Source organism: Orycteropus afer, unplaced genomic scaffold (genome assembly GCF_000298275.1).
Source record: "Orycteropus afer afer isolate SDZICR_OR568_19922 unplaced genomic scaffold, OryAfe1.0 scaffold00174, whole genome shotgun sequence".
In the NCBI taxonomy this organism is placed as follows: Eukaryota; Metazoa; Chordata; class Mammalia; order Tubulidentata; family Orycteropodidae; genus Orycteropus; species Orycteropus afer.
Window position 1 is genome coordinate 2,822,408 of NW_006921761.1, and position 22,575 is coordinate 2,844,982.

Here is a 22,575-nt window from a genome sequence, read left to right on the forward strand (position 1 = left end):
TTATAGCAATAAGTGCACACATCAAAAGAGAAGAAAGAGCCAAAATCAACACTTTAAACGAACATCTCCAACAAATATTGTTTACAGCAGCTTCACTTATAAAAGCCACAAATTGGAGCAACACTGATTCCATCCACAGTTTAAATAGAAAAACAAACTGGTATCAAAACCGTGGACTACTACAGAGCACCAGCGAACAAACTAGTGATACGTAGGACAACATTGATGAATTCCAAAAAAAAGTAAAGTCATGAGAAAGAAGACAGAACAAAAGAGTACATACTGCAGGATTTTGTTCATATTTACTCATATTGAAGTGAGAACCTTGAGGGAATAGTTCAGTGTTAACTGGGAAGTGGAAGGAGAGAATTTCTCAGGTGATGGATATCTAGTGCCTTGATTACGTAGTGGTCATCCAAATAAACTACATTAGTAAGCATTTATTAAAGGTATGAGTTGGAATCCACTCAACAGTAATGAGTTTGGGGTTTTATACCCATTTCATTGTATGAAATTCATTATCTGTTTTTTAAGAAAACCCTTGTATTCATAAATCACCATAAAGACAGTGAAAAATCGTTTCACCAACAAAGCAGGAGTTTGGTACAGCCGTAGAGAAGAAATTAGTATCACAAAAATCAAGATTATGGCTCCTTGGGCAGAAGAACTTGGGTCATGGTCTTCAATAAATACGTGAATATAAAATCTCTAAATGGGAGAGTAGTTTTCTTAGAAATAAATGAAATAATGATGTATCTTAGCTTCAGTAAAAATATGGTAGTTAAGTATGAGAAGAACTGTTGATCAGAAAAGCTTCTTTGTCACATTCCTGACACCCTAACTAGACCCACCACGCTCCAGTTGGTTCTGACTCTGGCCGCCCTTTACGGCGGGATAGATACACAGTTAAAATCTGCGTTGTTGAGAGCGTGCACCACTTTACCAGTTCCTGTGTGCACGACTCAGTAACGTTGATGCCATCTTTCAAGTTGGGCAGCCATTCCCACCTTCCTGGTCTAGATCATGCCTCCCCCATTCAGGGAAACTCGCTGCCCTTGTAGCTACATTGTAGCTAATGTGTAGAGTTGCTGTTGTCAATTTGATCCCATACAGATCTTAAAAGAGTGCTGTGCTAAAGACAGGCATTTGAGTTTAAGAAGACTGAAGGGCAAAATTAGAACTACGCACAAACTTCACCCAGCGTGACTCAAAGAGGAAAGGACTGTCCGACTAGCAGGGCACCTGCTTATGAGGCCTCTGTGTTTCATAAACGCAGGTCCTGTCTGGCAACATGACCAAGTTATGAACTACACTGACAACCACACGTTGTGGTTTACGTGTGTGGGCTTGCCAACAGTGGAGATTGACTCCATGGCAGCTGGGTTGATGTCTTACGGGAAAATATGTATGACAGAAATTGCCATTTTAGTAACTTTTAATAGTCAATCAGTGACGTCAGTTACTGTTGTGCAGTAATCATCATCATTGCCAAAAGTTTTCATCACTCAAGTAGAACCTTTGTAGCCAAGAGGGAGGAACTCCTAACCTACCAGCTCCTCCACCATTGGTAATCACTAAGGTACTTTCTGTCTGCATTTGCTCTTATAGATATTTCATGTAAGTGGGATCATACAGTATTTGCCCTTTTGTCTGGCTCATTTCACTCAGAGTCATGTTTTCAAGTTCTCCTATGTTATAGCATATGTCAGAACTACATTCCTCTTTATGTAAATACTCCATTGTATGCATATACCCTCATCTGTTGATCTATACGTGGGTTGTTCCACCTGTCAGCTATTGTGAGTAACGCTGCTATGAACATCATTGTACAATTGCAGATGTTAATTTTTAATAGTTATTATTTTGTCAAAACAATTAAAATTCTCCTCCTCTTTTCTAATAGCTCCATCAGGGCACAGTGCCCGTGTCTTACACAGTAACTACCGTGGCACCGCATGGAATCCCACTCTGCACAGGCCAGCACATCCCTGCTTGCAGCGCACAGCAGGTCCCCGGATGCTCGGTGGTTTTCAGTGGACAGCACCTCCCTGTCTGTAGTGTGCCTCCTCCAGTAAGTCTGCATTTGGGTTCTCGTCTGCTCTCGGAGTTCAGCTTGCCAGCCTGGGTTTCGTTTGTGATTGGAATTCATGTTCAGGGCTTCAGTGTCCCAGAGAAGAAAGAGCATTCCTCCAGAGACTGCTTTTGTAGCTTCACTTCCAGTAAAACTCTTAAAAAGACAGTCTTTCTGCAACACGAGTCTCAGTCACATCCATGTAGTCACCATTTAGAAAAGGTCAGGGTTCCCCGGGTGGTACAGACAGCTCCCATGAGGAGCTGCAAATCTGGAAGGGTGGCCTTTCAACTGCACCTGGAGCGGCGCCTGGGAAGAAAGCCCTGGCTGGCTGCTTGTGAAAAATCAGTGGTTGAAAACCACACGGACACACTTGCAGGTGCAGTGAGTCAGAGTTGACAGTAGCTGGTTTTTCTCCTGTATTAATTAAACAATTGAGTGTCTGAGGATTGAACCCTGGTCCCTCATGTCAACGCTGTTTATTAATAAAGCTTGGGAAAGCATGGCCTTGAGGGTAACACAGGGTGTTAGACTAGTTAGTGACTGTCTCCAGAGGCCTTAGGGGTCGATAGTAATATCGTCAGCACATCACGGGTTTCAGTGGGCACTTTGAGTACTTGATCTCATTTATACCTTACGGTAGGAACATGGCTATGAAAAAGTGCCATCCCCATCGTCCAGAGGATGAAGCTGACACGTGAGGTGCCTTGCCCGAGAGAGCGGAGAGCTGCCGTGGGAGAGCAGAGATTCCCTCCTGTTTCTCTCTGCCTCTGGAGCTCGTGCTTGATCCTGTAATTAGCCAGTCTCCATCCAGCTCCCTAAGTGCACACACGAGGGCACTGTGGTAGTTAAGTGTGTGTGTCAACTTGGCTGGGCCTCGTTGAGTGGCTGGGCAACTGGATATAATACGCCCCATGATGGGACTGGTAATCGGCTCCACGGTGGAGTTGACTGTGAGCAGCTGAGGAGCTGTCTTAGGAACATGGTCTGCTTCCTGTGTGTAAGTAGCAGCTTTGGGAATGGTCTCTAGCTTATGGCACGCTTGAACTCCGCATGTAGCCGTGTCATTGTTCAGCAGCCTGCCATGCTCAGTGGACTTGAATCACTGGCCTGACATGTGGTTTGGTAACATTGGGACTGTGCCTTTTTACGTATCAACCTTGGTGCTTGTCAGCCTCAGCGGCCAGCAGCTGTCTGAGTGCAGAAAAGCCTCTAGCTCCAGTGGGCCAAGAGCAAAAGGCAGAGCTGAAGCCCAAGTTGAGGGGCTTTCACCCAGCGCCTAGAGCCTGGCACTCTGCACTCGGACTTGAAGCTTCCGAACTGTAAGAGAATGAACTCCTGTTTGTTAAGGCCATCCCATTTGTGGTACACACGTGGCGGTACCAGTACCAGGTTAACGGACGCAGCTCCCCAAGCTTGGTTTCTCGTTGATAGACTGTAGAGCAGGCTGCTGAAGCTACCAGCTCAAAATATCGAGTGGGCGTAAGGCAGTTGTGAGTGGACTCTTACACATACAAAAATCCTAGAAATAAAAGAATTCTCCAAGATTGAAAAGGGTACTTTCTTGGAGTAGCTACACCTTAAACAAGCAGAGACTCCTCTTCTTCCCAGCACCTTGTCCCCGTCTCATCGATGTTAGAAAGGCTAAAGTCAAAGTTAGGTGTTCTGAGTGATTTGTAAGAGCTGTATGAACTACAGAATGCTGTTAGCTGCCGTCAAGTTGACATCGCCTCGACTCCCGGCAGCCGTGTGTCCGACAGCATCCTGGGCTTGGGCCTGTGCTGTGTTAACTGCCGTCAAGGTGACATGGCCTCGACTCCTGGCAGCCGTGTGTCCGACAACGTCCTGGGCTCGGGCCTGTGTTTTGTTAGCTGTCTAGTGCTGCTGTCACAGAAATGCTAAGAGTGGGCGCCTTCAACAAACAAACTTGGTTCCTCACAGTTTAGGAGGTTGGAAGCCCGGGTTCATGGCACCAGCCCTTGGGAAAGGCTTTCTGTCTCGTTTGGCTCTGAGGGAGATCCTTGTCTCCCTTTGAACGTCTGTGAGTCCGGCACCCCTTGAAGAGCTCTGTGGGCCATAGCATCATTCCTCCCTGGGTCTGGAGGCTCTTAGCACAAGGACTCTGGGTGTTAAGGACACACTCCACTCCTGTTTCTTTCTTGGTGGTCATCAGGTCGGGAGCTCTGGTGGCATAGTACCTAAGGCATGTGACTGCTAACCAGAAGGTGGCGGTTCAAACCCACCAGCCACTCCTTGGAAGGAAGATTGGGCCATCTACTTCCGTAGTGATACTGCCTTGAAAACCCAAGGAGGGGTCGCTGAGTCAGAAACAATTAGATGGCAGTGAGTTTAGTTTTGGTTTTATCAAGTCATTCTTGCTCTGCTTGCTTCTCTCTCCTTTTATCTCTTGACTCAGTGACTAAGGCATTTGACTGCTAACTAGAAGACTGGCAGTTCAAACGTACCGGCTTCTCTGTGGGAGGAAGATGAGGTAAAGATTTACCTCATTGGAAACCCAGCAGTGGTGGTTGTGAGTCAGAATCCACTCGATGGCAGTGGGTTGGGTTTGGTTTTGGTTTAAGATGAAGGGAGATGCAAGCCACACGCCTGCTAAACTCCCCTTACAACTGATTGGCTGATCACATCAGATCATACAGTGGGGGTGATTACATCATTATACAACTGCCAAACCACTGAGAATCATGGCCCAGCCAAGTTGATATGTTTTTGTGGGAGCATGGTTCAAGCCATGACATGCCACCTCAACAGTCACCGACACAGTCAAGTTCATCAGTGCAGCGATTATGTGAGTCTGTTTCACTGAGGGTCTCCCACACCCTCTTTGACCTTTGACTTCACTGAACATGATGTCTTCCTCTGGTGATTGACCCTACCTGGTAATATGTCCAAAGCGAGTGAGTTGGGCAGTGTTCCGTTTCATTGGCTGATTTTCAGAAGGAGACCTGCAGGCCGTTTTTCCTGGTTTGTCTTCGTCTGGAAACTCCATTGAAACCTGTCCACCCTGGATGACCTGCTGGTATTTGAAGTACTGGCGGCCTGACATCCTCACGACACACGGGCCACCTGACATGACAACTGACAGATGTATTATCAATATTTTAATCACAGATGTAAAAATTGGCTAGTATTTCATTGTTACTGTAGGTTATTAAAAACGTTTATAATTATTTTGGAAGTATGGCAATGACAGATTTCAGTCTCTGTGTCTTTTTCTTTTAATTCCATATTCTGATAATTTTAACAACAAAATCGTTGTTTTTCTTACAGATGCTTCAGGCCTGTTCAGTTCAGCACTTACCGGTGCCGTATGCTGCGTTCCCACCCCTTCTCTCCAGTGACCCCTTTCTCTTACACCCTCCTCACCTCTCTCCACACCACCCTCCTCATTTGCCACCCCCAGGCCAGTTTGTCCCTTTCCAGACACAGCAGTCACGGTCGGTAGGTATCTCTGGTTTTGTCTTTAATTTTCCCAGAACATTTAGACCTCAGGCACATTAGTTTAGCACATGGACAATGTGACCATTTAAAAACTACAACTTTGCTTCTTAAAAGAATTGAAGAAATTCAGAGACATACAAGTTAGTATACACAGACATATTTACTTAGAATTGTGTTAGATATTTAAATTTTTCTTGTTCTGTTCTATGTCCATTGTCTAAGTTTGTCCTGCTTCTTCATATTTGTAATCTTGGAAAAGGAAGTAAATCTGAAGACAGATTTTCATTTAGTTGTAGTTTTTCCTTTTATGTGTTTCTAAATTAGTGGAAATATAAGACTGTTATAATTTCTGTAACTTGAGCCTCACTTACCGTTTCCAAAAGGTGAGACGAGCCTTGTCTTCTGCAGTGTTTTTATGAACAACAACTGAGATAATCTGTTACAACATCATTCTGCATTCTGTCCGGGAGTTGGGTTGTAGCTGAGAGGCATAGTGCTGGGGGGGGGGGGTCTATAAAACACACAGGATGAGGACCAGGTATTGGTGCAGGCGAGGGTTAGCATTTGAGCCTTCAGACGTTGAGAAAGAACAGAAGAGAGAGGGTGAGGCTTATTGGCATGGGGGCTCTCAGCCCTGTGGAAGGAAGGTGACTGTCAGAGCAGAGCGTCCCCGAGCGTCCCCATCCTTCACTAAGGGTGCCACGTGGAGCACCAGAGAGCGTGGGCTGATCTTAGGGAGGAAGCCAGGATAGCATTTAAAGACACATGTTCTCAGGAGAATTAAAAATACGTCCACACAGAAATGTGTAGCGCGTAGACATTCCCAGCAGCCTTAGTCCTAATCGGCAAAGAGTGGAAGCAGCGCCCGTATCCATCAGCTGATTGGAGGTAAACAAAGTGCTTTATCCATTCAGTGGAACATCAGTCACAAAACGAATGAAGTGCTGATACAAGCCACAGTGTGAGCGAACGTGAAACATCATCCTGAGTGACAGGGTGAGCCACCGAAGGCCACATACTGTGTGATTTCAGTTATGGAATGTTCAGACAACGAAATGCCTAGAAACAGAAGTCGATCAGCGATCGTCTGAGGCTGAGGAGAGTGTTGGTGGGAAACGGGAGTGCCTGCTAGCAGGGTTGCTGTCTGAGGGGATGGAAATGTTCTGAAATTACTGATGATGATTCTCTGGCACTGTAGGCTTGGAAAAAGGGTGAATTGTCTCGTATGTGAGTTTTATCTGTTACGAAAAGAATCTCTGCGTTTGCACAGCACTGTGTGCTTTCTGTGTCCATTGACCAACACACAGCCCGTCTGAGTGTGAACATGGTGGCTGGTGTAGATGATGACGGGACTGAGGCTCAGAGTGAGTCGTTTATCTCAGAGTCACATGGCTGATTAATGACAGCACCGGAGTCTGTCTGATACCAAAGCCCTTCTCCTCCAGCATGGTGCCTTCCGTGTCTTGCCCCTTCAAGTCCTGGTTTTGATTTGTAACAAAACTTCCTTCTCCATTCTCAGTCCTGTGAGTCGGTCAGGGTACCATGAATAAAAAGCAATTATAGCTAGTACGTAATTGTAATTGGTTTACCACATGACTCTCTGTGTCTGTCTGTGAAAATGAAAGTTCAAATCGTGAAAGAAGTAGATGCTTAATGTGTGTATTGAGCAGCTTGGTTACTGAGTGAAATCAAAAGTCAGAAGACTTTGCTGGACACCAGCTGTCCGCCTGTGTGACTTGAGACCAGAGTGAATGTTTAGGGACAGATGCTCTTCAAGGTGAGGTAGGGAGTTTGGGGATTTTTTGTTCATTATAAAGTGCTGTCTAAACACCAGCAGTACACCCCTTTGCTTTCTTGCTTCCCTCAGCCTCTGCAGAGGATAGAGAATGAAGTGGAGCTCTTAGGAGAGCACCTCCCGGTGGGAGGTTTTACCTACCCGCCCTCGGCCCATGCCCCGACATTACCTCCGTCGGCTCCTCTGCAGTTCTTGGCACACGACCCTTTGCATCAGGAGGTGTCCTTCGGAGTAGTAAGTGCTTTGTGCTGTGTTTGTTTCTTTTGAGTTGTGTTTCAGTGTAACTCAACATGTTTACAGTTTTCGGTGTTTCTTGAAACTATCCACTTGGAAAATTGTATTTAGAAGTCCACCTGATGTGTGATTTAATCTGGTTGTCACATCTGTACTGTTAACATACACACAATATTAATTTCCACTGTCTAGGCTCTAAAAAACAAGAGCCTTTATTGGGCAGATTAGCTAGTTGCGAAGGAGAACGACCTGAACGATGTTGCCGTTCCCCCTCCAGCCTTACCCTCCATTTATGCCTCGGAGACTCGCAGGACGCAGCAGATACAGGTCCCAGCAGCCGGTGCCGCCTCCCCCTTACCACCCCAGCCTACTGCCATACGTGCTGTAAGTTCTCTCCTGTGGCTTCTGGTTTTTGACACCTGTGAAATTCTTGTTCCTTTATGAGCATCTTCTGTGTAGTGTATCACTTAGGGTGTCTTTGATACTCAAGATATTATGTACATTGAGGGGTTGGAGTGGAGGCCAGTAAAGGGTGAAGGAAAGGGAAGAGTGGAGACATGGGAGATGTGGGGAGGGAAGAACTTTGGAACAAAAACAGGTTTAACAGACCCAGGGTGGAAGGGCCATGGCTAAGACCTGGGCCTCGTGCACGCGTGTCACTTGCCCCCTCCTCTGCCTTCCCGGCTTTCCGGTTGGCGCTTCTCTCCAGGAGAAGGAAGAAAGGTTATTTGTGTCTTAGAGTCATCCTGTTAGCAGTAAGTGTGTCTGCCGCAGAAACACTTGGAAGTTGAACACACTTGTTCTTTATTTCTGTCTCGTAAAGAATTCTGGAAGCAGGAAATCGAAGCAGATGACTGTGAGGGATGGCCCCCCAGCCTCCCGTCATAGGGCTTCCACCACCTAATCTGAGATGGCTCTGAGACACTAGCCATCATGTGCACATTCCAGCTGACGGAGAATGAACATGCCTCCCTCCACAGACGGCCCTGGGAGTTGTGCGTGTCATCCACACTTCCATCCCTGTGGCCAGAACTTGGTCACACTGCTTGCTGGGTAGGCCGGGACATGTCTTCGTGTCAGAGGGCCACGTGCCTGTATCATACTTTCCACAGTTGTAGTTTCAAGTCTTAAAATCAGATAGGATAAGTCTTCCGGCTTTGTTCTTCAAACCCTGATGGCTGAAGGAATGACTGAACTGTCAACGCTGGTGTCTGTTTCTGCTGCAGATCGATGCTTCCGGTGCCACCCACAGTGGGCCCAACTGTTAGCTTTGAGTTGGACGTGGAAGATGGAGAAGTAGAAAATTACGAGGTAAGTGGGTGAATTGTGGGGTACCTTTCTGAGTATGTGTGCAGAAAAGTATTGTCCTGCTCATCTGGTTCAGCTAATTAAACATTTAATAGGCAAACACTCTGTGCACTTTGAGATACAAATACGTCCCCAAAGTGTTTGGCAAACTTCAGGAACACAAGCCACGACAATGAGGTGGACTTGGTTGCTCTGAGGAGTTACACACAAGCCCTGGGAGAGCGCAGATGTGCACAGAGGGGCCCGTGACTGGGTGTTCCGACAGGGTTTGCTAGAAGCAGACATGATTGGGCTGCATGTTGAGCATTGGAGGGGTTTTTTCACTCACAGGATTGAGTCAGGGAGGTGTGGGATGTTCTTGGGGAACAGTACGTAGTCCCTGGCTGTAGCGAAAGGGAGAGAATGGAAATTTGATTAGAAACTCCTCTGGTTTTCCCTTCACTGTTAATGTTGTGGGAGAGGGAGGAGCTGCTGGACAGTTTCGTGCTCATAAATGAGATCTCTGCCTTGAAGTCACAGATGGAAGGGTTAGGAGTTGAGCTGGTGCAGAGAACCTGTTTCAGTGTCCGTAGGCCAGGCAGGAGATGACAGAGCTGTGCAGGTTCCGGCCTGTGGGACTGCAAAGAGAAGAGGGAGCCCAGCTTTGAGAGCCAAGGAAACGGCAGCAGCAGTAGGACTCCATCACTGAACGTCGTGGTGGTTCTGAAGGTAGCCGAAGAGGACGTTCTGCAGAAGCGGAGTGCAGTTGCCGTGGGGGCTCCCGTTTGGATGAGGCTGACGGACTGTAGTGGTGGAGGTTAGGGCCATAGGAGGGCGGCTTGGAGGCCTGAGAGGTGGGTTTGCGTTTGGATGTCTGGAATGTCAGTGGCCGTATGACTTCAGTCTGACCCTGCCAGCCATCCTACTTTCCTCAGCCTCGGTCACTCTCTGTTCTCACAAGAGGAGTAATTCCATGGAATAGAAGGGCTTGGCAGCTGCGTCAAACTTGGAGGTTGGGGCGGGAAGACTGCACACGTGCAGGTCTCCTGAATCGGGCTTTTGGCGCACATGGGAGAGAGCTGGCCGCTGCGGGTTCTTCTGCAGTTGTTCAGGGTGCTGGCTGGGCAGTGGCTGCCCGCAGTGTTCTGGTGGTTTCTGTTCCCCGAGTTCTAGAGAGGAAGGGGCAGTGATAACATCTTGGTTCCGTTTCTCTCTGTCAGTCTGTTGTCCGCAGTCAGGAGTAACAGCAGCTGTCTAAGGCTTTAGGCAGTCTGTGCTGAAACCGGTCTGTTACACGTCCCGCTGTTCGTTAAACAGATCTCGAGCATCTCAAAGATGGCATTGCCTTAAACCTGCCAGCAGTCCCAGTAGCAGGTACAATGTAGATGTTATTTCTCACACACAGACCAGTGGAAACAGCCATCACAGAAGGAAATGTTCTGTACTTGGCATTGCAGGCCCTTTCTAATCTGAAATTTGGGGTTGAGTATTTCCATATTCTGCAAAGTTATGCTTAGAGCCAATCAGGAAGGTTTTTTTTTTTTTCCTTTTTGTGTTTTATCTCCTAATGTGAACCCTGCAGTGCTCCCGGGCCTGGCTCTCTCCAGAATACCACCATTCTTTGAGTCTACTCTATACATTATTGGTGCTTTACTCACCTTCCTTCTGCCTACGAACTGTTTCCCCTTCCTCCACATTTTGAAAGCATAGCCATCTTTCAGGACTCGGCTCAGACACTGCTCCCTGCATCAGAGACACTGGTCGGCCGTCCCCCAGATGTAAATGGGTCTTCTCTCCTTCAAGTCCTTATGCTTACAGTTCTTGATGGCTGCGTGTCCTGCCTGCTCAAAACTCAGCCCACTGATATCAAGTCGATTCTGCCTCCTGGCGCCCCCGCTGGGTTTCTAAGGCTGGTACTCTTTACAGAAGTAGACTGCCTCTTTCTTCCACAGAGCAGTTGATAGCTTTGAACTGCCGACCTTCTGGTTAGCAGCCAAATGCCTTAACCACTACACCACCAGAGCTCCTATGTTTGCTTGCTCAGTCTTAGAGATTTGCTGATGGTCTGATCATCACTAACACTCTTCCTCCAATAAGGGCTTAATGAGCATATTTAATTGAATAAAATTGCCCTGAATTATATTAACTGGACTTGAGTGTCCTATGAAATATTCAGAAGAGGAGGGACAAGTGATATCTCATAAATGGGGCTTACAATTGGTATGGTAATTATTATCTGCATCGATTAAATTTAACAGGTCACCTTCTAACATGGAAAAGGTGTAGGGTGTGTGGTAAAAGGGGGCCAGTTTGTTTAGATGACCCAGCTCTGTAAATGAAGCTGCTCTTCAGGAAGGGTTGTGATGTTACCCTGTTAGGTCACGTACACAGCTGTCACCGAGCCTGATATTGAGGGGGTGTGATGTGAATTCTGCTCTTCTCATTGTGGATCACCTTTCCTGTGTTCACATTTCCCTAATGCTGGGCCCACCTGAGCCAAGAAGGGTAAAGCAGCTGAGGGGTTAACCCATTGAGAAGTGGAGGAAGGCAACACGGCCACAGGGCGGTAAGCGTCATCGCAGTAGAGAGAGACCCGTCAAGTGGGCCGAGCCCTGAGCGCCTGGTGACACCTGAAAGAAGAGAAGGAGAAACCTCTGGTCTCCTTTACCCTGCCGTCTTGGTATAAATACTGAGCACAGTTGGGTATACGGACTAAAGAACGACAGAGTTGAGATATTCCTGGTTTGCCCTCTTCAATGAGCTCCAGTGGATGTAGGCAGGGAGACAAGGTGGGCCTTACGATGGAACTAGTCAGACCTCTCCCTCTAACCACCGAGTTACAGAAAGTACCGAGGGCGAGGAGCACATACACCGCTCGCAGCAGGAGGAGCTTAGACTGCAGGAGAGTCTGCAGGTCACTGACCGCTTTCTTCAAGAAATAGAAGCAGAAAAAGAGAGACGGGAAGAGTAGCCAGCAGTGGGAATGTGGGGCTTGAGTTGGTTCCTGATTTGAACTATTTTAAAGTATTTTTGTTTAAATAACTGGGACACTCAGGGACATGTGAGCGCTGATTGGATAGTTGATGTTTTAGAAATGGTTCCTTTTTCAGGTGTGATGATATCATTGTTACGGTTTTTGTTTTGTTTTTTAACATCTTAATCCTTTAGAACGGCGGTTCCCAACCAGGGAGCAATAGTCATCCCCACCCCGACCCCAGGGGGATGTGGGCAATGTCTGGAGACATTTTTGTTTGACGGTTGGTGGTGGTGGTGAGAGTACCACTGGCATCTCATGGGTAGAGGCTAGGGATTTTGCTATACATCCTACAATGCCCAGGGCTGCCCCCCACAACAAATAATTACCCAGCCCAAATGGTGTGAGTGCCAAGGCTGACTGACAGTTGGAGAGAAACACAGACTATTTGACCAATGAAAAAATAACATGTTTCAAAATAATCTGGGGGAGGGGGGAGTCATCAGCACCTGGAATGAGGTTAGCCACAGGTGGCTTCACTACACCCTGTCTCTAGTGTGTGTATCGCTTTGCTTGTAGTTCAAATTTCCCGCAGTGAAGACTTTTTTTTTTTTTTTTTTTTAATTAGAATAAGAAATTCTTCCTTAGATGCAAATGTCGCCTCTTCTCTTGCAGGCCCTGCTAAACCTGGCGGAGCGGCTGGGGGAGGCTAAGCCCCGAGGACTCACGAAAGCGGACATCGAACAGCTTCCTTCTTACAGGTTTAACCCGAACAACCACCAGTCAGAGCAGACCTTGTGAGTATGCGTTCTGGCCTCGTGCGTGTCAGCATGTGTTTCCACCTCTATGAAATGAGAGCTGGAAAGGCACAAGTAACTGGGTCAAAGGAAGTTTTCTCCATTTCCGACTAGACCTATGCTCTCCTATAAAGTAGCCACTGGTACGAGTGGCTTCTTAAATTGAACATTCAGTTTCTTAGTGGCACTAATAGCTACCACGTTGGAAGATGCGGAACATTCCTGTCATCTCAGAAAATTCTCTTACCCTGTGGTGAGTTTTTAGGTTACCTCGATGTTTCATGTTTTCTAATTTGAACTTTAGAATATTTATATATAAAACTAAAAAATCTCATAGCACATAAAATTGGTATTTTTAACAGAACATTTTGCTTATTACCATGTTTTTTTTCTAATAATAGCTTTAAAGAGTACAGTCCACAAGTTTTTAGTATACTGATGGAGTTGTGTAACCATCACCATAATCAGATTCAGGACATTTCCATCACCCCAAAGAAGAAACCCTGTAGCCATTACCCTCAATCTCCATTTGTCCTCCCGGCCCCACCCTCCAGCCCCCAGCGAGTGCACATGTGCGTTAGGGTTTGCCTGCTCAAAACACTGTACGTGGAGCCCATACTGTCGGTTTTTAGGGACTCCTTTCGCTCAGCTGGTCATGTCTCAAGGAGTGTCTGTGTCGTAGTGTATTAGCACTTCGTCTCTCCTCATCAACAAGTAACCTGTCGTTGCACGCTTGGACCACGCACGCCTCACCCACTCCCCAGCTGAGGGTCCTCCCAGCTGTTGTGGATCGTGCTGCTGTGTACATGCATGTACGCGTTTGTGGTGAATGCCTGTGTGTGCTGTGTTTGGGTGTGTAGCCAGGAGTGGGATTAGGAGGGCATGTGGTCATTCTGGTTTTCACTCACTGGGGGGGGTCTGCCAGCCGTTTACGCACACACACTGCCCTCCTGCCTTCCCGCCAGTTCCCCTGCATCCCCAACATTGTTCTTTTCCTTTTTCTTTTTAATGGACACCATCCTAGTGGGTGCGAAGTGTCATCTTACTGTGGTGTGATTTGCATTTACCTCGTGGCTGATGAGTTTGAACACTGTCTCCTGTGCTTATTGACCATTTGTCATCTTGAGAGAGGTGTCTGCAGATCCTTCATCCTCTTTGAATTAGGTTGTCATTTTAGTATTGAGTCGTAATCGTTCTTTGTGTGTTCTTGGCATAACCCCTTACCAGAGAGGTGATTTTCGAAAACATTGCCTAGTCTCTGAACTGTCTTTTCAGTTTCCCGAGCTCAGTTTCTTTGAGGCACAAAGGTTTTGAATTTATTGAAGCCCCAATGACGTTTCCCATTGTTGCTTGTGCTTTTGGTGTTTTATCCAAGAAGCAGTTGCTAGTCCAAGGTCATGAAGTTGTACATCTGTACTTTCTTCCAAGAGTTTAATAATTTAGCTCCTAGCATTTCAGCCTTTGGTGGATTTTGAGTTAATTTTCCCTGTGGTGTGAGGGACAGGTTCCACTTCATTCCCTCGTGTGGATATCCACTTGTTCCACTGCCATTTATTGAACACTTCAGTGTCTCCCCTATTAAGACTGACATGGGCATTACTTGAACCTTTATTTATTTACTTTTTTAAATCTCAATAAAGCACTGTTATGGTACTAAATGCCTTAACACCATGATCGTTGTTAGATCATTTTTGTCTAGAAATTTAAATAGAAGTTCAGTAAGTGTGATGATAAGTGATTTTTGCAGGCTTTAGTCATTGTAACAAAAAGAAAACCGACCAGGTTTGTGGTGACATGATCTCTCTGCTTCTTCCAGGTGTGTAGTGTGCATGTGTGATTTTGAGTCAAGGCAGCTACTTAGAGTCTTACCCTGTAACCACGAGTTCCACGCCAAGTGTGTCGACAAATGGCTTAAGGTAAAGTGCCAGCACCCATGCAGGAGGTATCATTGTTTGTCTGTTTTCTTTCTCCCCTTTTTGACTGGCCCTTGGCTCACACAGAATAAGCTTAGCTTACCAAGCCCGTGGTCTGGCAGAGGAGGGTGGGGGAGGTAATGTGAGACGAGCCTCGCTGTGGTGTCTGCTAAAGAAAGGAGATGGCCAGCAGCTGTGCACCAGGGTCAGCAACATGGCAGTTAGTGTCCAGACCCCAGGAATGCCTTCTCTGTGCTGGAGGGGTCATCTAAGGCCTGGCTGCCTTGTGATGTGCAGGGACAAGGGCTGAACTTGGTAGGCCACAGTTGCCTTGAGAGTTTAAAAGGGCCATCACTGGAGCGCCCTGTTTGGAGGTTTGTGGGGTAAGCAAACTGATACTTTTATTCAACCCTGTAGTGCCATATAGCATCAGTTTGTATCTGTGAAAAATGCCCAAAGGGCACAGATTCTGACAGCGATTAGGCCAGGGCAGAGGGCCTGTTTGTTTGTTTGTTTTACTGTTCCTATTTTCATAGTCATAAATTACAGGAGTAAAATAAACGTGTGACCTGGTGAAGGCATTTCAGTAAGAGGCCCCTCTCCTGCCGACAGAACATTGAGGTCACTGTCTGCTGCGTGGCACTGATGTGTCGGCACGCAGACCGTTTTCAGACTGATGGAGTGAGGACTCAGAGCGGCGCTGGGGAAGCATGGAACTGTCTGCTGCGTTGGCTTCTGTGCTTCCCACACCCCAGGTGGTGCGTCCGGGGACACTGTCTCACTGTCCCTGTCTCACTCCCAGGTCTCACACCAGCTGAGGTGGCACCGTCATCTCTGGCTTCCTGCCTTGCGTTGTCATGATAATCTGCTCTCTCTCGGCTTAAGATCAACAGCTAGCTGTTTTTTCTTTCTCATTTTTTCTAATTCTCTACTGTGTTTTGATGAACGTTTACACAGCCCGTCAGGTTCTCCTTGAGCAGTTTCTCCCCAGGTTGCTCAGTGATGCCGGCGGCCTGCCTCTGAACAGTGTGCCGCCATTCTCCCTGTCTGTGTTCAGGTTGTCCCATCGTTTCCACTGGTCTGGTTCCCTCGCCGCCTCCCCTTCGGTCTTGGCTTGAAAGCCAGCGCGGACTGTTTGTTAAGTAGATGACTTCTGCCAGGAGCTCAGTGCTGGGGATAATTGTCTTTATTTTGTGAGCTAATGTATTTTTTTTAGTTCTGTTATTTATTGAGTATTTATTTGTTTTTATGTATTACTTAGCTCATAGTGACTTGAAGGCATAGCTTTCGGTTCAAGGTTTGAAGGGTATCTTAGGGGAGTCCTCTAGTCTCAACCAGTCCAATAAATGTGGAGTTTTTAAGAATTTGAGTTCTGTTCCATATTTTTCTCCCATCTGTCAACTTTTTCTTGCCATTTGGAGATGATAATACTGGGTTATGTAATGCCACAGTTTGATGAGGAAGACGACAGATAAGAAAAGAGTTGAGATGGACTGTAATGAGCCTTTTGAGTGAACACAGACAGGAACACTGCCTTGCCTAGTGAAGCATAAAGTCTTCACTTTTCAGCAAAAGACAGCAATTCTGTGAGCAGGGTCGTCGTGCAGGAGAAACTCCAGTCCTGTGTGGCTGCTGGCTGAGGAACGAGGGGAGTGGCCAGAGGAGAGCTGTGTGTGGAGGCCTGGCCAGTGACCAGCTTGTGGAGGGCGACAGTGCGCAGGGGTCTGGATTTGATCCTGAAAAACCAGTGGGGTTTTCAGATAGGACTGAGGGGTGTTTTAGAAAGACCACCAGCAGCCACTGCGGAAGAATGGAAGAGGTAGCGTCTGATGGGGAGATGGGACGAGGACAGCTTGGACCAGCAAGAACTGGAGAGTGGCAACCAGATGAAATGACTGAGTGAAAAGTGCCCATACCGCAGGCGTGGCATGACCTGGTGGGAAAGGTTGTAGGAAATGCGAGAGCTGCTGCTTTTCCGGCTTCAGCGAGTGGCGGTGCCATCGCTGACGAGGAGGAAGGAGAGGGTTGGGGCCACGGGAGGGTTGAGGAAGACGCGATCGCCTGCTTCGTAATCTTTGTGGCCAGGGGTTTCGGTAGCTTCATTTCATAAAGAACAGCCACAGTGCTGCTTTTAAGTCAGGAATTCAACTCGCGGGAACTGTCATGGGAAATCTTACCTACCGATGGGACAGACCTATTTAAAAAGAGAATCATGGGCTGTTAATTGAGGTTAGTGGTGTTTTTTTTCGTTTTTTTTTTTTTTTTAAAGACAATTAAATGATTTTACTTCCTTAAAGGAACAAGAACATAACTACATGGGAAGTTGCTGAGACAAGCTTCCTCTTTTGTTTTACAGGCAAATCGAACTTGCCCAATTTGCCGGGCCGACGCTTCAGAAGTGCATCGGGATTCCGAATGACCAACCTAAGAGCACAAGTCCAGTTTGGGTGTTCCTTATCACATGTATATACGGACTGTCCATGAACGTCATCTGTGTGGCTTCCTGCCCCTCCCTGCACCAAAAGGGTCGATGGGCCTCTCTTTGCACTGTGTGACTCAACCAACTATAAAAGCTTACACTTAGTGTTCACAGTTATGGGATTGTTCTACTAACCGTGTGATTGGAACTCCAAAGACTTCTTTAGCTTACCTTTGTGTGTGCACTAACATTCCCTGGTTTCTGTGTGATCATTCCGAGTGTTGCTGCCAGGTGACAGTGGACGTGGTCTGCAGCGTGTTGCTTCCATGGAACGTGGTAGCTCCAGACGACATAGCAATCTACCTTACCTAGAGCCTTCAGAAACTGTGAGTGGGAGTGGCATGCTGCGTGCCTGTCGCCGAGCAGTGTCTGTGTGTGAGAGTGTGTGTGTGCAGCTCCCTGTGAGGGCGTGTAGCTCACGTGTGTGTGAGAGCCTATATACCAGCATGTACCAAGAATGTGTGTGTAGTTGTAATGATGCTGCAATGTATAATCTGGTGTGTTTTTGAACCGCACTAGTACTGTACACTGGTCCCCTTGTGTTTGCTGTTGCACACTGATGGCTGAGGGTGCACCCGTTTGAAGCATCAGACCCCCCCCAGCGAGCGGAATGAGAACGGCCTTCGTCCTGGGCTTTTGGCAGCTGCCGCCTTGTCTGCAGCGGTGTCCTGAGTGGGTCACTCGAGGAAAAAAGTAGAGCGGAGCCTCACTCCATGAACCTGATTTTTTTATTCTGTCGTGAAAAATTTTTCAATCTCCAACTTGCTGTTTCCAAAAAGAAGGTGCGATTTCACCGTCATCAGTTAGCAATACACGCGTTTCCTGCAGTCATTTGAATGTTGACACTGCCTTGTCCCCTTACCTTTCCAGGAAGCTTGTGACATGAAGCACCTGGGATGTTTGTTGTTTGTTTTTTTCCTTAGTGTTTAGACTTGTAGTCTATTTTGAAGGTATTTGAGTAATATATTTTTAAGAAAACCACTGGTCCCATGAAGTCTTACCTTTGGGTTTCTACCAGACGACACCTGTTAACTGACTCAGCTTGACCCCTGAGTTGCATTCTTCGTCCGGGCCCCCAGAGACAGCGAGGTTGGGTTAAGAACACGAGACTCTTTCTGCGTTAGTTCACCGGCCAGGCTCCAAGTCTAAAGTTGTCTGGTCCTTCCCGCAGTACACGTGCTTCGTATCGAAACCCTTTGTCAGCATGCAGCAAGTGCTGTGGCAGCTGGTGTTCCTCAGGCCTCATTTCCTTTGACGTTTTACCTGTTTTTCCTGTAAGTTTTTGTTTGAGAAAAGCTGAATACAGCTGGTGTCCAGAGTACTTGCAGTATAAATGAAGATTTGATTTTTGTATAAAAAACTAATGCTGTGAAACGAGAACGGACCTTCATTTAGCCGAGCTGACGAATCCACGGCTGTGAGTGGTTTTAACAGGTGCGTTGAGTGTGAGTGTTGAGCGTCATCTGTCCAGCAGCGTTTCGCCCCCACGTCGGTTAGTGGGTCAGCGCCGTCTGCCTCTCCCTGCCCTCGTTGCTTTGTCGGCGGCAGCACAGGCTGCGTGCCTGCCAGCAGGACTGTGCTGACTGGCTGCCGGCCCCACGCGGCTCTGTTGGCTGTGTGTCGGCTTCTCCGAGACAGTGCTAACTACTTGCTCCTGTCCTGCCACTTCCCCTCCCTCGGCGTCTCTCTGAGCTCATGGCAGCCTAGAGCTCAGTGAAGTCACTTCATACAGAAGCACAATTCTGCCCTCCAGACCTGTTGCCTCTACCTACTTAGCAGACAGGACTCGCATCCTTTGTGTTGGCCGTAGACTGGTCAGCACGTCCGGAACATGCCTGGCAGTGGCAGGCGCGCACGCTGTGTTGAGGTCACCAGGACGTCCCCGCCTACTCGTGATGAGCGAGAAGTGTGTCAGAGACCAAAACTAGCAGCAGCAGCAGCTCCGTGCAAATCACCTACAGTTTTCATCTTTTTTTTTTTTTTTTTTTTTAATTAAAAATCATGTTAAAAATGGCAAAGGCCCATCTTCATATAGACTTTTATAGCTTCCAAAAATTTATATCTGTACAGATCTAAATAACACTATGACACTCAGTATTCATTTTATCAAAGCATGCAAATAAAGCACTTTTTCTAATTTATATAAGATACCTACTTAACACAGCACATCTTACTAATGACCAGGAGAAGTAGCTGTTCCTTCCCTCCCTCCAACTGGATTCTTGTCATGATGTCCCTTCTCCAGGAAAGGGTTGAGAGGCCGTGGGCAGTGGAGGCCACAGGGTCTGTTTTGGTAAAATCCTGAGTGAATTGTTGCACTCCCGTGACTGGCCTCTCTGGAAATGTCTTCTCTTTGCATGGGGCTCTTAGAGAAGTGTGCAGACTTAGGAAATGGTTCGTGCATATTAAGAGCACACGAGCGTGTGTTCTGCACCAGCTCAGAGCAGCCACAGTGAGCAGCTTCGTGGCTAGCAGAGGAGGAGGACCGGGTACACGCCTGACTCCTCACTTCAGGTGAGGCGCCAGATGGCAGCCTCGCGTTGGTTTATTACCTTCCTCCTCTTCCTTCCCAGACTCTTACTGGCTTGACCATCTGAACTCTGCTGTGGGTTTTTTGGTTTTGTTATTTTTGTGTGTGTGTATGAATTGTTAATTCATTTGATTTTCTTTTATTAAACCCCTCCCCCAAGACACATACACACATACACAAAGTCAAGGCCTCCAGGTATCAAGATCTCAGATTAGTACTTTTTTTTTTTTTTTTTAAGCAAAATCTGGAAAATGTGAGCACATTTAGATTTTCTATACTCTCTGAAATATGCTTTGTTAAGATTCTTAAATTTGGACCTCTTGTAACATTTTGAATGAGATCTACTGAGTCACCCACAAGCGTGTTTTCCACCGATCTCGTCAGGCCTTCCTCGGGAAGCGATTTTCCCCTGTTGGTACCTTGGTTACCTCCTTTCGTTGTTTCAGATTATGAAAGCTTCCAGGGGTGTTTTTCAGAATCATTTGCTGAGTCATTTTCTCGAATCATATTCCATTGTATCAGTTAACATATAGTTTTAAATGTACGTATTATAAATACCTGTAACCAAATCATTTGAAGGCTTGATAAATTTTTAACAAAGTTTGTACATTTTTTATGAAAGTTACTAGTAATGCTTTACTAAGTAGTGCAATGAATTTTTATTTTTAATCCCTGTGCCCGATTTTGGAGTTGAGAGGGTTGTTGGTAATAAACGGATGATGTACACTTACACTGTTTGGTTGTCTGTCACACCACTGTGTTAGGGAAGGGCGGGGTCGTGTGTGTGTGTGTGTGTGACAGGTGAGGGCCTCAGCCGGAGGACGACTGCTGCGCTCCTAGCTGCCGGGTTTAGTTGTGTTTCTGCGTTTGTGTGAACAATTTAGAAACCCAGAAACAAATCTGCATGATCAGATGTGTTCTCTGGAAGGCCAGGAAGATAGGGAAAGCATAGCCACACGTGTGGCAGATGCATGTTGAGCCAGGGACACGCATGCAGGCAGACAGCTAGAGCTCTTTCTGTGTATGTTCACCATGTGGTGCAGGACACAAGATCACACTGTAACTGGCCCTTCTGGCCATGTTCGCTACAGCTGACGTTGAACTTCTTGTCAGCATCGTACGGGAAGGGGAAGCTGCTTGCCATTTCCCATATCTGTCTGTGTAATAGTTTACCTTTGACTTGAAGAGGAAGAAAATAAAACCCTGCTACTTAGACATCTTGCCTGTGTCCCTTGCGAAGGAGAGTAGAAACAAAAGCGAAGGACATGGATGCCATCCTCTGTGCTCCAGTGACAGGAGCTCTGAGGCTTCCAGGAAGTTGGCCAAGGTCTGCCCCACCCCCGATTTTTCTAGCCCACTGAAAATGATACGTGTAGTATTAGACTTTAACCTCAGTGCATCGAAGACCTAAATGGAGGAGTTTAAATATCTTAGAAGAAGGCAGGAGTAAATCTCTCTGGCCCTGGATTGGGTGTTGGCTGACCTCCAAAGCACAGGCAACAGAATAACATCATCACGTGAAAACATGCATCAGAGGACACTGCGTTGGTTACCCTTTTGCTGCTCTAACAGAAATGGCACAGATGGGAGGCTTTATTCTCACACAGTTCGGGAGGAGACAAGTCCGAGTTCAAAGTGCCAGCTCTGGGGGCTGGGTGAAAGCCCCTCGACCTTGGGCTTCAGCTCTGCCTCTTGCTCCCGGCCCACTGGAGCTGGAGGTGTCTCTTCATTCAGGCAGCTGTTGGCTCCTGAGGCCGACAGACCCAAGGTCAATGAGTAAGATGGCACAGTCCAAAGATTATGAGGCAACACAGCAAGTCACCGGTTCAAATCCCAAACCAGTCCCACGATCAGCTGCTGACTGAAGCCTCGGCCGCGTGCAGAGTCCAAGACCTTCCTCAAAGCCGCCCATGTGCTGGAAGCAGACCACGTCGCTGAGGCCCAGCCGCTCAGCGCACCTTCCCCCGTGGAGGTGAGTACAGTCTCACCATGGGGAATAACTGGTTCCAGCTGCCCAGCCACTCAAAACCAGGTCCAGCCAAGTTGACATACAGTTTAAGTACCACAGTTCCATCCCTTGTCAGCTTGGCACCATGCGCATCTTCACTGGCTGGCGACAGTCCCTCGTTCACCCGGCAGGCCCTGTTGGTCCTCTGCCTCCCGGGCATGGCAGCCCTGCCCTTCACTTTGGGGCAGCAGTTCTGGCTCCGTCCACAGGCGCTCGTGAACAGCAGCCCCCCACTCCCGAACCAAACTGATGGTCTGACCGACCCCTAGGAGGCTGTGGTGTGTCCACCTGAGGCCATGGTCCTGCCCTTTGAAGCCGAGGCAGCTCTGCAGCCCGTTTCTTTGGTCGCAGCTTCTGCCAGTTAGTGCCCGAGGACAGCCCACTCTGCCAGGAATCTTCCTGCCCAAAAGGCACTCGGCTTTCTTGCTCTGTGGGCTGGTAAGTCTGCCACCGTCTTCATGCCAGTCTCTCTGCCGCTGCTGTCTCTCTGCTAGGGTCTTAGCGTAGGGATCTCATTTCAAGGACACACTCCACGCTTGTTTCCACATTTTAGACACCTGTCAGAGCAGCAGGCCGCGCTCAGTACCAGAGTTTGTTTTGGTTACTTCTTGGGCCACTCTAACCAAGATACCACACATGGGGGGTTGAACAAACAGGAGTTTATTCTTTTACAATGTAGGAGTCTAGAAGTCTGAGTTTAAAGTGCCAGCTCTACGGGTAGGTGAACCATTGACCTTGGGCTTCAGCTCTGCCTCTTGCTCCCAGCCCACTGGAGCTGGAGGCTTCTGCACGCAGGCAGCTGCTGTCTGCTGAGGCTGGCAAACCCAAGGTTGGCAAATAAAATGGCACAGTCCCAAGATTACCAAACAACATGGCAGGCCACTAGTTCAAGTCCAGAGACGGTCCCAAGATCCGCAGGAAGCATGGCAGGCTGCTGACTGAAGACTTGGCTATGTGCAGAGTCCAAGTGTGCCAAAGAAGCTCAAGACCTTTGTCAAAGCTGCTCCTTATGCACTGGGAACAGACAC

The 22,575-nt window shown here is 47.5% G+C and overlaps 1 protein-coding gene across 1 annotated transcript in view; it reads left to right on the forward strand.

Annotated features, from left to right (window-relative positions):
* RNF38 (ring finger protein 38) overlaps positions 1–16,949 on the forward strand; it is a 60,545-nt gene extending 43,596 nt beyond the window's left edge. Inside the window, exons 5-12 of the mRNA XM_007946890.2 lie at positions 1,904–2,071; positions 5,360–5,530; positions 7,398–7,559; positions 7,837–7,943; positions 8,786–8,870; positions 12,496–12,617; positions 14,434–14,533; positions 16,887–16,949. Coding sequence (XP_007945081.1) covers positions 1,904–2,071; positions 5,360–5,530; positions 7,398–7,559; positions 7,837–7,943; positions 8,786–8,870; positions 12,496–12,617; positions 14,434–14,533; positions 16,887–16,949 — 978 coding nt within the window. The remainder of the gene's footprint in view (positions 1–1,903; positions 2,072–5,359; positions 5,531–7,397; positions 7,560–7,836; positions 7,944–8,785; positions 8,871–12,495; positions 12,618–14,433; positions 14,534–16,886) is intronic.
* The last annotated feature ends 5,626 nt before the right edge of the window (positions 16,950–22,575 follow it).